The 12,955-nt window shown below is 36.4% G+C and overlaps 1 protein-coding gene across 1 annotated transcript in view; it reads left to right on the top strand.

Annotated features, from left to right (window-relative positions):
* Positions 1-12,955, top strand: part of TOP2A (DNA topoisomerase II alpha) — a 25,866-nt gene that overhangs the window by 3,524 nt on the left and 9,387 nt on the right. The window contains exons 6-24 of the mRNA XM_007465199.1: positions 82-179; positions 437-649; positions 996-1,169; positions 1,357-1,458; positions 1,573-1,710; positions 3,084-3,222; positions 4,238-4,395; positions 4,696-4,821; positions 5,456-5,566; positions 5,710-5,815; positions 5,907-6,016; positions 6,270-6,362; positions 6,772-6,886; positions 6,977-7,098; positions 8,283-8,431; positions 10,186-10,417; positions 10,822-10,956; positions 11,081-11,281; positions 11,460-11,655. Of these exons, the coding sequence (XP_007465261.1) occupies positions 82-179; positions 437-649; positions 996-1,169; positions 1,357-1,458; positions 1,573-1,710; positions 3,084-3,222; positions 4,238-4,395; positions 4,696-4,821; positions 5,456-5,566; positions 5,710-5,815; positions 5,907-6,016; positions 6,270-6,362; positions 6,772-6,886; positions 6,977-7,098; positions 8,283-8,431; positions 10,186-10,417; positions 10,822-10,956; positions 11,081-11,281; positions 11,460-11,655 (2,718 nt within the window). The remainder of the gene's footprint in view (positions 1-81; positions 180-436; positions 650-995; positions 1,170-1,356; positions 1,459-1,572; positions 1,711-3,083; positions 3,223-4,237; positions 4,396-4,695; positions 4,822-5,455; positions 5,567-5,709; positions 5,816-5,906; positions 6,017-6,269; positions 6,363-6,771; positions 6,887-6,976; positions 7,099-8,282; positions 8,432-10,185; positions 10,418-10,821; positions 10,957-11,080; positions 11,282-11,459; positions 11,656-12,955) is intronic.

Below are 12,955 nucleotides of genomic sequence, written 5' to 3'. Positions count from 1 at the left end.
AAAAAAAAAAAAAAAAAAAAAGAAATAAAGCTGTTAATGAGATAAGAACAATTAAATAGTATTTTACATTTATTTGCCCAGGTGGTCGAAATGGCTATGGAGCCAAATTGTGTAACATATTCAGTACCAAATTTACTGTGGAAACAGCCAGTAGAGAATACAAGAAAATGTTCAAACAGGCAAGTAAATAGGTATCTTGTGCCTTGATTATAAATTGCACTATAGCAATTTATATTGGTATTAATGGTTTAACATAATTTATAAGCTGTTACATCATGGGAAATTATTCATAAACATATATTGGGGGGGTTGGGGGGTTTTTTGGTTTTTGTTTGTTTGGGAGGGTTTTTTAGGACTTGTAAATTTGAGTTATTTAGTTCTAGTTTGTGAGATTACTTGAATTTTTTTCTCTCTCCTCTATTCTTTATTTCCATAGACATGGATGGATAACATGGGGAGAGCTGGTGAGATGGAACTCAAGCCCTTTAGTGGAGAAGATTATACATGTATTACCTTCCACCCTGATTTGTCTAAGTTTAAAATGCAAAGTCTAGACAAAGATATTGTTGCACTGATGGTTAGAAGAGCATATGATATTGCTGGATCCACTAAAGATGTCAAGGTCTTTCTCAATGGAAATAAGCTTCCAGTAAGTACTTTCCTGGGTGTGGGCAATGAGGGACTATTGTGATCATTGTCAAAGGCAATGCTGAATTTTTTTTTTTCCATCCCATATTTTTTTCTTAACCACTTCTCAAATATGTTCCTGTAAAGAAAACATTATGCTACATTTTTTAAAATCAGTTAGCTCATTTTAAGTTCACTAAAGTCTTTCTCAAAGAATCTCCTAAATAAATCCTTTTGTGTCTTTTAATGACCGTCCTCTTACGCCCATCAGTGAACACCATTTCATTAGTTTTGAAAAATCTTTACAATCTACTTTTTAATTTACTTTAAATAAATTTTTAATACTATTATTTTTAATTCCTGTTTAGATAAAAGGATTCCGTAGCTATGTAGATATGTATCTGAAGGATAAGGTAGATGAAACTGGCAATCCACTGAAAATTATCCATGAACAAGTAAACCCCAGGTGGGAAGTGTGTTTAACAATGAGTGAAAAAGGCTTTCAGCAAATCAGCTTTGTCAACAGCATTGCTACTTCCAAGGTAATTTTATTTTTGAATTATTAATCATGATTTACCTTTACATATAAGTATTATTGTTTAAATTTATAAAATGAACTTGAATATTTGGCTACCTTGGCATAAAGGAAGCTAAATTAGATTTTTTTTAATGTTTTATTATTATAATTTTGAGGGTAATGAATTACAGTTTGGTATTTTTCCTCATTAGGGTGGCAGACATGTTGATTATGTAGCTGATCAGATTGTGACTAAACTTGTTGATGTTGTGAAGAAAAAGAACAAGGGTGGTGTTGCAGTAAAAGCACATCAGGTATGATACTTTAACACAGTGTTCTTTTTCTAAAGTCAAAAAAGAAGAGAAAGGCTATAAATAAAGCAAAGCATGAGTACGTTTTTAGTGATTTATTATCAACTTTTACTGCAGGTAAAAAATCACATGTGGATTTTTGTGAATGCCTTAATTGAAAACCCAACCTTCGACTCCCAGACAAAAGAGAACATGACTCTACAAGTCAAGAGCTTTGGATCAACGTGCCAGTTGAGTGAAAAATTCATCAAAGCTGTGAGTATTTAGAGGGAAATAAAAAATAGAAGCACCTTCCTTTATTTTCCATTGCCCTTCTCAGCCCTGCAGAAATAAAGCTTCCTCCCACATGTCTTCTCACTCTGAAAAGGAAATTAAAAAACAACTCTTACTTCTTACCAGGTCTTACCAAATGCTTAATTACCATCTATACACCATCTATATTTACCCATTACATGTCACCAGTTTAGATCACTTCTGAATTTAACCCATCTAGCTACTTACCAGGCATTGAATGCCTAAAGTTGCTCTCAGTGGACACATCCAAAACTGAATTAGTTCTCTCCGTACTAACTGATCGCCATACAAGGAACTCCCCCACCCCCAGAAAACAAAACTTTCCTGTTTTAGTCAAAGGCCCCAACTAACCACTAGGTTGCATAAATCTAAATCCAAATTCCTTAATTTGGCCTGCAAGACCCTGCCATTTCCAACCTCATCTCAGTACCACTTTTCCTACATTATCTAAACTTCACTTCTACTGGCTTTAAATTACTCAAAAGCAGAGTACTCTTCCCCTCCTTAGAGCTTTTTCACATTTCAGGCAGAGGATTACTCTGCCTGAAATGCTTTACACTTGGCTATTTTAAGTCTTTTTTTTTTTTAATATTTATTTATGTGTTTGTTTATTTATTTATTTTGGCCGTGCCGGGTCTTACTTGTGGCACGTGGGATCTTCATTGCAGTATGCGGGATCTTTAGTTGCAGCATGTGGAATCTTTAGTTGCAGCATGCGGACTTCTTAGGTGCAGCATGCAGACTCTAGATGCAGCATGTATGCAGGATCTAGTTCCCTGACCAGGGATCGAACCCAAGGCCCCTGCATTGGGAGCACAGAGTCTTACCCAGTGGACCAAAGGGAAGTCCCCAACTACTTTAGGTCTTAAATGTCATTTCCTCAGGAAAGCCTTTACCTTCTACTTCTTTCCCTAAGTTTGTTCCCATATAACACTGGACATGCATTACTACATGTAACATGCTCTTCACTTATCTGTAACACCTGTCACACTTGTAATTTCTCATTTTATTTCTGTCTTCCTTGTTGTAAACTAAACTCCTTGAGGACAAGGACCATGTCTGATTTGTTTTAACCAATAGATGTCCACATGCAGCTCAGTGCCTGGCACAATATAAGTATGTAGTCAGTAAATATTTATTGAATCAATGAACCCAAAGGAACCAGCTCCCTCAGTAGTGGTAACCTGAGGCAGGAAGATGTGCCACCCTCTATCCAGACATTACTTTTCTACCTCTTTTCATCTTTGAATTCTTTTTATTTTTGTGTGAGCTCATTTGTACTCTAGATTTCTGACAGAACTCTTCTTCCCTAACATGAATCCTCTCATTTTCAGGCAATTGGCTGTGGTATTGTAGAAAGCATACTAAATTGGGTGAAATTTAAGGCCCAAGTCCAGTTAAACAAGAAGTGTTCAGCTGTGAAGCATAACAGAATCAAAGGAATTCCCAAACTTGATGATGCCAATGATGCAGGTACACATTTAATAATGTTTCCAAACTTTAAATCTTGTAGTTCAGTTATTTGTTTTATTCATTAACAGCATACTGTGGATATTTTTCCCTTGACACTTAATACTCAATGGAATATTTGTACTTTGTTAAAAATCAACCAGTTCCCTGTTATTGAACACTTGGGTCAGTTCAATTTTTAGCTGTTAAAAATAGTGTTGAGGTGATTATTTGGGGTATAAAACAAGAATATTTATACAGTAATCTATTACCTAATGTAGAGGAGAAAAAAGTCTTCTCAACCTTCTTAGGTCCCTGGCTATCTCTGAAAATTAAACTGACAAAGACAGATTAACAGGAAAAAAGCATGTGAATGTATTTAATATGGTTTTTTGTGACACCAGAAAATTGTAAGGAAATGCAGACCCAAAGAAATGGTTGAACCTAAGTGGTTTTATGCTAGCTTTGATGAAGAATGGAAAGTGTGGAAAGATATGATAGGACAATGATTATGAGCTAAGTATAGTAAACTTGGGGAAACTTAGCAAGGCCTTTTCATTCAGATTCTTCTTGGTGACCCTCAATCTCGGATTAGAATATTCCTTTCCACCAGGTATAAAGAGGGCATCTCCTCATGAGGGTCTTATGACATGCTTCAGGGGCGAAGTTTAATGGGGAGGTCAGAGAGATCTTTCTGCTTCTACCATTTTCTCAAAACTCCCTCAGCTTAAGATATTCAGTATGCCAAGGTGCTGTATTTTGGGGTAGCATGTCTTAAACCTCATCACCAACAAATATATTAAATGTAATATGACTAAATGAATTTTAGCAACAGTATAATTGTCATGAGAAATTAGTCTAAGAAACTTAAGACTTTATTAACTTACAAACTTTAGCTAAACTATGTATCTAATTACTTAGCTCCATTTGACTCCTCAGCCAACTTGTTATGAATTGTAAATTATTTGTGTTTTATCACGTCTGAGTTAGTATATTTGAGGTTGAACTAAATGTGCTAATATTAATTTGTTTATTTTAGGAGGCCGAAACTCCACTGAGTGTACACTTATCCTGACAGAGGGAGACTCAGCTAAAACTTTGGCTGTTTCAGGCCTTGGTGTGGTTGGGAGAGACAAGTACGGGGTTTTCCCTCTTAGAGGAAAAATGCTTAATGTTCGAGAAGCTTCTCATAAACAGGTAGAATATATAAAAACTATCTTCAGAATCTAAATCTGATTTTATAATGCAGGACTTCATGCTTGTATTTCATTCCTTTATTGGGCATTTTGAAATACATCTTGGATTTTTTTTGTTATTTTAGGAAATTGGGTACACTGTAGCGTATCTTAACAGATCTTTCTGAGTTACTGACGTATAGGCTAGTAACTCAAAATACTGGAGTTCAAGAAAACCCAAGCAACATATACTGTTGTAATTCTTTGTTCTTTTAAAGTTTATAAACAAAATAGTACTTTTTTGGCTATACATCCATTTCAGATAATGGAAAATGCTGAAATTAACAATATAATCAAGATTGTGGGTCTTCAGTACAAGAAAAACTATGAAGATGAAGATTCATTGAAGACTCTGCGTTATGGGAAGATAATGATAATGACAGATCAGGTCAGATTTGTTATCAAATATTTTAAATTTTTTTATTTATTTATTTTTGGCTGTGTTGGGTCTTCGTTGCTGTGCGCTGGCTTTCTCTAGTTGCAGCAAGCAGGGGCTACTCTTCGTTGCAGTGCACGGGCTTCTCATTGCGTTGGCTTCTCGTTGCGGAACACGGGCTCTAGGCTTGCGGGCTTCAATAGTTGTGGCACACGGGCTCAGTAGTTGTGGCGCATGGGCTTAGTTGCTCCGCGGCAATGTGGGATCTTCCGGGACCAGGGCTCGAACCCGTGTCCCCTGCATTGGCAGGCGGATTCTTAACCACTATACCACCAGGGAAGCCCGATAGCAAACATTTTAGATTGTTAACCTAAATTAAACACATCTTATTGTTGCATTGCTTTTCTGCCATGAAAGGAAATTACTTAACTTGGAGCTTTGTTCATTATTTTTAATCCACATCTAATAAGATATATTATGTTTGTATTTTATGTATATTACATATATAAGTTAAGTGAGTCTGAATTTGAATAGCCTTTTTTTTAATCCCCATAGAAAAAATTTTGAGAAATTACCAGTAAGTCAATCATAATCTTTTTAGTTTCTAAACAATTCTTCTGTGTTTTGGCTTTCCAAATATTTCTAGGACCAAGATGGTTCCCATATCAAAGGCTTGCTGATTAATTTTATCCATCATAACTGGCCCTCTCTTCTGCAACATCGTTTTCTGGAGGAATTTATCACTCCCATTGTAAAGGTATACTAATTTCTAAGTTACCGTAATGGATATTTTAAGGCCCTACTCCTCAACCCTGGATACACATATAACCCCAGTGATGTATGATGGTATGCAGGGGACCCAGAATGTGGAAAGCCACAGCAATGTGTTTTTTACCTCAGGTGTCTAAAAACAAGCAAGAAGTGGCATTCTATAGCCTTCCTGAGTTTGAAGAATGGAAGAGTTCTACGCCAAATCATAAAAAATGGAAAGTCAAGTATTACAAAGGTTTGTAATGAAACTCACATAGAACTTCTCATTTTTTTATATACCATTGTACAATATTTTATGGAGTAACTTGGTGTTCTTGGTTTTGTAGGTTTGGGCACCAGCACATCAAAAGAAGCTAAAGAGTACTTTGCAGATATGAAAAGACATCGTATCCAATTCAAATATTCAGGTCCTGAAGATGATGCTGCAATTAGCCTGGTGAGTTTGTGTGTATTTCATACATAACTTCTAGTTTTAGAAATCAATGCTTCAACTAGTCAATTGAAACATGTAAATTTTCATATAATAAAATGTTTTATAAAATAGATTGTTTTTAGTAAGCATATCCCAAAGAAAGGAGCCAGATATTTTAGAAACTGAATTTTTGTTGTTTATTTGTTAATTTTTTATAGAAGAAATATTTTGGAACCTATTTGTGCCAGTGACATCTTTTTCATCTTCTAATTTGTAGGCCTTTAGCAAAAAACAGATAGATGATCGAAAGGAATGGTTAACTCATTTCATGGAGGATAGAAGGCAACGAAAGTTACTTGGCCTTCCTGAGGTAAAAAAAGTGTTAAATGTATCTCACAAAATGTACTATTTATTACCTTTAGAACTGACATTATAGCAAATTAAAGTTACTGAATAATAAGTACCTCAGTTAAAAAGTTAACGGATAACTATTTATAAATATCCTTATTCTTATTTAGACTGCTGCATAAATGTATTGGACCTGAAAGAAACTACAGAGTCAATGCACTTTTTTCCTGATTGTGCAGCAATTAAATTCGTTTTGTCTTTAAAACATATAAAATACTTCATAATTCTTTGCTTTTGAGGGGCTTAACAATTATCATAGAAGTGATAATGCTAACATGTGTCTTTGTTTTATTTTTGTATTAAGCATTGTTAAGACCAGTGATATTTTTTATTTTAAACTAGATCATGTAATACTCTCTTTGGTTCCTCAGGATTACTTATATGGGCAAACTACCACATATCTGACATATAATGACTTCATAAACAAGGAACTTATCCTGTTCTCAAATTCTGATAATGAGAGGTCTATCCCATCTATGGTGGATGGTGAGTTCTATTTTTATCATAAGATGGGAATCAATGCCCCGAAATGGTTAATTTGAGGATATTAATATTTGCACTTCTTTCATTTTAAAGGTTTGAAGCCAGGTCAGAGAAAGGTTTTGTTTACATGTTTCAAACGGAATGACAAGCGAGAGGTGAAGGTTGCCCAGTTAGCTGGGTCAGTAGCTGAAATGTCCTCCTATCATCATGGTGAGGTAAACACATAATCTATAATGTTTCCAGAAAGCATTATAGCAGAAATACCTGCAAAGTCATTCTCCAAACAGTTGATAAAAGTATAAGCTATACATCCATAGTAGAGAACAATGTGGTGAAATATATCAAACTATAAAATTGCTTATTTTTTGACCTAACAAATCTGTTTATAAAAATAATGTTCCTGTAAGGATACTATAATAGATCATAAGATATGCAAGGATCTATGTTCAAAGAGATTTAGTGATGTTTGCTATAACTTTGTTATGCCAAAATTTAGACATGGAAAGTGTCCATCAATTGGAAAATTATTATAAATTATGACACATCTATGAATGGAATCAGTGATATAACTTAGGTAAGTCTATATGTACTAACATTGAAGAATGTCCATGTTCTATTGTCAGGTGAGGGAAAAGAAAAAAGAGGCAGAATAATACTTAAAGGAAGGATATATGTTAACTTTGGTTATCGCTGGGAATTGGAAAGGGCAACTTTCCAATTTTTCATATATGTCTAAATTGTTTGACTTTATATCAATACAAACATACACCTGTTCATTTTTTATTTTGTAATTGAAATTGCTTTTTTTGCATTTATTATGTAAAACAGTTTTAAAGAATTACATTGCCTATAAGTTTCTAAAACTTTAAAGGTAATGATTGCCTTGGTTGTTGCTTCAATCAAAATATAGCAGGTACTCAGTAAGTGTTCACATAATAAACATTTGTTGAATGCTTAGCATGTACCAAGTATACAAAGATAAATCATACGTGTTCTCTACTTTTAAGGTATAATCACAGTTTAACCAGAGGATTATATCTCTCTCTCTCTCACACATACACACACACACCCCTATAGAATAGTGCTAGAATAGAAATGAGCAAAGTGTTTCACACAAAGGAGGAAATATTTCATTCTGCTGAGGGTGAACAGAGGAGCTATACTTCAAGGTTGAGTAGGACTTGATAGAAATTACTGGAAGTTAAGATCCCTGAACTTGGAGCCAGAATTCTTAGGTTTAAGGTACCACTCCTGCCATGTATTTATCTGGGAAAAGCCAATAAATATCTACACTTCATAAAACCTTACAGGATTATAGTGAAACACACTCATGATAACAAACATGTTATTATTGAGAGACTACAGATTAGATTAATGAATCTTTTCCCCCCACCCACAGATGTCACTAATGATGACCATTATCAATTTGGCTCAGAACTTTGTGGGTAGCAATAATCTGAACCTCTTGCAGCCCATTGGTCAGTTTGGTACCAGGCTGCATGGTGGCAAGGATTCTGCTAGTCCTCGATACATCTTCACAATGCTCAGGTCGGTATGCTTCCGATTTTTTTGTGAATTGCCATTTCCAATTTTGAAGTATTGTGAGATTGAGTTGACCAAAAATAGAAAAATCCAGTTAATTGGAAAATAGATTTTTGATGCAGATGCTTGGATTATTAATTGTTTAAAACTAGCTCTTTAAAGTTGAACTATGCTACTCTTTGCAATGAGTAGAAAGTCAAAATTCTATTTCAGTTTGATAGCTTAGCCTTTGTATTCCTTAGAAGTATTGTTTCCTTGCCAAACTATAAATGTTTTTACTCCCATTTCTTTTATTTTATTCTCTTTCTCCATATAGAGCTGTGGTTCTCAACCAGGGTAGTTTTTACCCTTCAGGGGACATGTGGCAATGTCTGGAGACATTTTTGATTGTCATGACTAGGGAGCCATGCCACTGGCATCTAGTGAGCAGAGGCCAGGGATATTGCTAAACACTCTAATGCACAGGGCGGCACCCCCACGGCAAAGAACAAAGATGGCAGTAGTGCCGAGGTTGGGAAACCCTGTAGAGTTTGAGCCGGAGTAAAGAAGAACTTGATTCTTCTTAAATACCACAAGTTGAAATTTTACTTCCTTTACAAGTCTATGGAAAGTACATTATGAGTGGTCAGTTTTCACCTGTCATCTTATTCAACTTTTCAACAGCATAGGGTACGGTAATCACTCCATCCTTGAAAGTCTTCTTTCATTATTTGTCCTCCAAGACACCAGACTGTTGGTTCTCCTCCCTATTAGTCTTAACTGGGTCCTTCTCATCTTCCCAGCCTCCAAATACTGGCCTGCCCTAGGGCTCCTTCATCAGACCTCTTTCCACTAACTATACTGCCTTCCCATCCATGGATGGTACCTCGTACATCCAGTCTCATAGCTCCAGCCCTACCCTCTAAATTTCATGTCCCCTCTCAACATTTACCACCTGGATGTCTAATAAGTATCTCAAGTGTTAAGTTCAAAACCATATCCTTAGTCCCTGTCTCAGTAAATGGAAAGCCATCCTTCTAATTCTCAGGCTCAAAATTTGGAGTTACCTTTGACTCCTTTTCTCCACACTTGCATCCCTGTGGGCTCCACATTGGAAAAATACTAAGCCACCCCATTCATTATATTCATACAGACTATTATAGTCTACCATTCTTCTTTCTTTTGGCAGCCAATTGATTTTTTTAAATAGGTTACTCTGGTTCAGAACCTTCCAACTTCATTCAGAGAAAAACTAAAGCCCTATTTTAGCAAACCAGACCCTATACGATATGTGCTCCTACTCCCCATGTCTTTTGATTCCATCTCCTACTATCTCTGCTTCAAACACACCTGGCCTCTTTGCCTATAGGCAAACATGCCTTCAGGGCCTCTGACTTACTGGTCTCTCTGCTTGCAGTACTCTTTCTCTCAGTTTCTTCTCTGCTCAAATGTTATCCTATCAGAAAGTGCTTACCATTCCTTAGCGTCCCCTCAATCAATCTTAGCTACTTTATTTTTCTATTTAGCATTTACCATACCGCCTGACAAAATGCCTGTACTAGAATATCTCCCTGTACTGAGCTCCTTGAAGACTGAGGCTTTATATCTGCAGTGCCTGGCGTGTAGAAAGTACTCAATAAATAATATTGGTAAATGAATATTAGTCAGCAAGTAAAGCCAAAGTAATTTTCATGTATATATCTGAGATAACATGTGTTCTTTCCGTGAAAGTTGTGTCAAAGCCAATATTTTTCTAAAATAACATTCTTTGTTTTCTTTAGCCCTTTGGCTCGGTTGTTATTTCCACCAAAAGATGATCACACGTTAAAGTTTTTATATGATGACAACCAACGTGTTGAGCCTGAATGGTACATTCCTATTATACCCATGGTGCTGATAAATGGCGCTGAAGGAATTGGTACTGGGTGGTCCTGCAAAATCCCCAACTTTGATGTTCGTGAAGTTGTGAATAACATCAGACGTTTGATGGATGGAGAAGAACCTTTGCCAATGGTAACTATTCTGTGGTACTAGGAACCTTATTAGTTTTCTTCTGGTTTCAATTCAGCGATGATATGGTTAAAGAGGACACAAATAGGGCTTCCCTGGTGGCGCAGTGGTTGAGAGTCCGCCTGCCGATACAGTGGATGCGGGTTCGTGCCCTGGTCCGAGAAGATCCCACATGCCGTGGAGCGGCTGGGCCCGTGAGCCATGGCCGCTGAGCCTGCGCATCCAGAGCCTGTGCTCCACAACAGGAGAGGCCACAACAGTGAGAGGCCCTCGTACCGAAAAAAAAAAAAAGAGGACACAAATAGAAAATTTATTTCATGCTTAATGTTAGATTTATTGTTTAATGCTGTTGGGATTTGTTTTAGTATCACATTTAGAAAATATTCTTTTTTAAAATACTAATTTAGCTTCCAAGTTACAAGAACTTCAAGGGTACTATTGAAGAGCTGGCTCCAAATCAATATGTGATTAGTGGTGAAATGTCTATTCTTAATTCTACAACCATTGAAATCTCAGAGCTTCCCATCAGAACATGGACCCAGGTAAGTAATTATGGGTTTCTTTTTTGATTTTTGTGATCGGGGAAACATTTTTTATACTGATGTTTGTTGAATATTCAGGAGCCTATGTTTGAGAAACTTACAAAAGGATTATTTCTTTCTTTAGACATATAAAGAACAGGTTCTAGAACCCATGCTGAATGGCACTGAGAAGACACCCCCTCTGATAACAGATTATAGGGAATACCACACAGACACCACTGTGAAGTTTGTTGTGAAGATGACTGAAGAAAAACTGGCAGAGGCAGAGAAAGCTGGACTACACAAAGTCTTCAAACTCCAAACTAGTCTCACCTGCAACTCTATGGTATGTCTTGTTTCATGAGAAATATGTATGTTTCCATTTATATTAAAGATTAATATCAATTTTAAAAGGATATCTTAGGCTACTTTTACAGTTTCAAAGGATAAAGTCATTTCTCTAAAACCATTAAAGTTTAGCCAATTTATCTGTTGTTGACTCCAATCTAGTTTTTCTTTTCTAGGTGCTTTTTGACCACGTAGGCTGTTTAAAGAAATACGACACAGTGTTGGATATTCTAAGAGACTTCTTTGAACTCAGGCTTAAATATTATGGATTAAGAAAAGAATGGCTTCTAGGAATGCTTGGCGCTGAATCTGCTAAACTGAATAATCAGGCTCGCTTTATCTTAGAGAAAATAGATGGCAAAATAATCATTGGTATGTTTTTGGAACAGTAACTTCCTGTACTAAAATTACTATCGTACCTCACTTCCTTTAAACATTTTTGGTGAGAGGGATGATGGGGAGGGCGGGCAAATCCGTTTATTTCCACTGGTTACACATACAAGTATTTCTTTCAAATACCTAAATAAGCATTTATAGTTTAAAAGAGATAGCTTTTCCTAGATTGAGCATCGTGAGAAATCAAGATTTAGTTAACATTTAGACAGGAAGAGAACAGAGAGCTAGAAGAGGTCCCTGTGTAAACTGATTGTTAAAGAGCAGAGATAAGTCTGATAGAAAAACAAAAAAAGGAAGGAGGATTTTAAATGGCTTATAAGTAAATGGTATACTCAAGACTGAAAGTCATGTCTAAGGGAATTTTTTTAAGACATTCTAGAAGCAACTAAATCAGAGTTTAAGTAACCAGGAAGAAAACAGTTTTGACTAAAGCTGGAGGGTTAAAAGAAATGGCTCAGCTCTGGCCAGAGTAAACTAGAAAAGCCAGGTAACTATGGGTTGTAGTAGCAAGTCCCAAAACATGACAACACAAGTTACCAGTGATCACAGGATCATTTTCTGATGGTACATGAAAATGTTTAACTTAGTAGTTACATGTTCATTTTCATGGATATTTTAAAATACAATAACAATGGCATATCAGTCCCCTAATTTCACAGATATTATTGCTTAAGACAAAGCTAAAATAAGTAATATTGGATATGACTCAAAGAAAAATAAAAAGTAAAGATAGTATTTAGTTGACTGGAATTTAGGAAATACTAGAGACTATCCAGTCTTCTTGAGGAGTAAATATAGAGGGCCTAAAAGTGTGACCTATATCAAGTTAATTGATGAAAGGTGGTATTCGAAACCTCACTCTATTATAGCTAGTAACTCTCAGTGTCCCTCAAAGTCTAACAAATTGACTGCAGTAAACATTGGGAGAGGGGTGCTATAGAAAAAAGGGAACAAATGCATTATAGGGGACTATAATCAAGAGAAATCAATGTCTGAATGGGTGGCACTAAAAACTTGCCCACTCGGGTGTTGAAATTAAAAGACCAGGGAGGAGACTCCCCTGGTGGCGCAGTGGTTAAGAATCCTCCTGCTGGGCTTCCCTGGTGGTGCAGTGGTTGAGAGTCCGCCTGCTGATGCAGGGGACACGGGTTCGTGCCCAGGTCCAGAAAGATCCCACATGCCGCAGAGCGGCTGGGCCCGTGAGCCATGGCCGCTGAGCCTGCGCGTCTGTAGCCTGTGCTCCACAACAGTGAGAGGCCCGCGTACCGCCAAAAAA

This window comes from Lipotes vexillifer, unplaced genomic scaffold (genome assembly GCF_000442215.2).
Source record: "Lipotes vexillifer unplaced genomic scaffold, Lipotes_vexillifer_v1.1 scaffold591, whole genome shotgun sequence".
Classification (NCBI taxonomy): Eukaryota; Metazoa; Chordata; class Mammalia; order Artiodactyla; family Lipotidae; genus Lipotes; species Lipotes vexillifer.
Note: the sequence above shows the minus strand (reverse complement) of the source record. Positions and strands in the feature narration are given on the sequence as shown.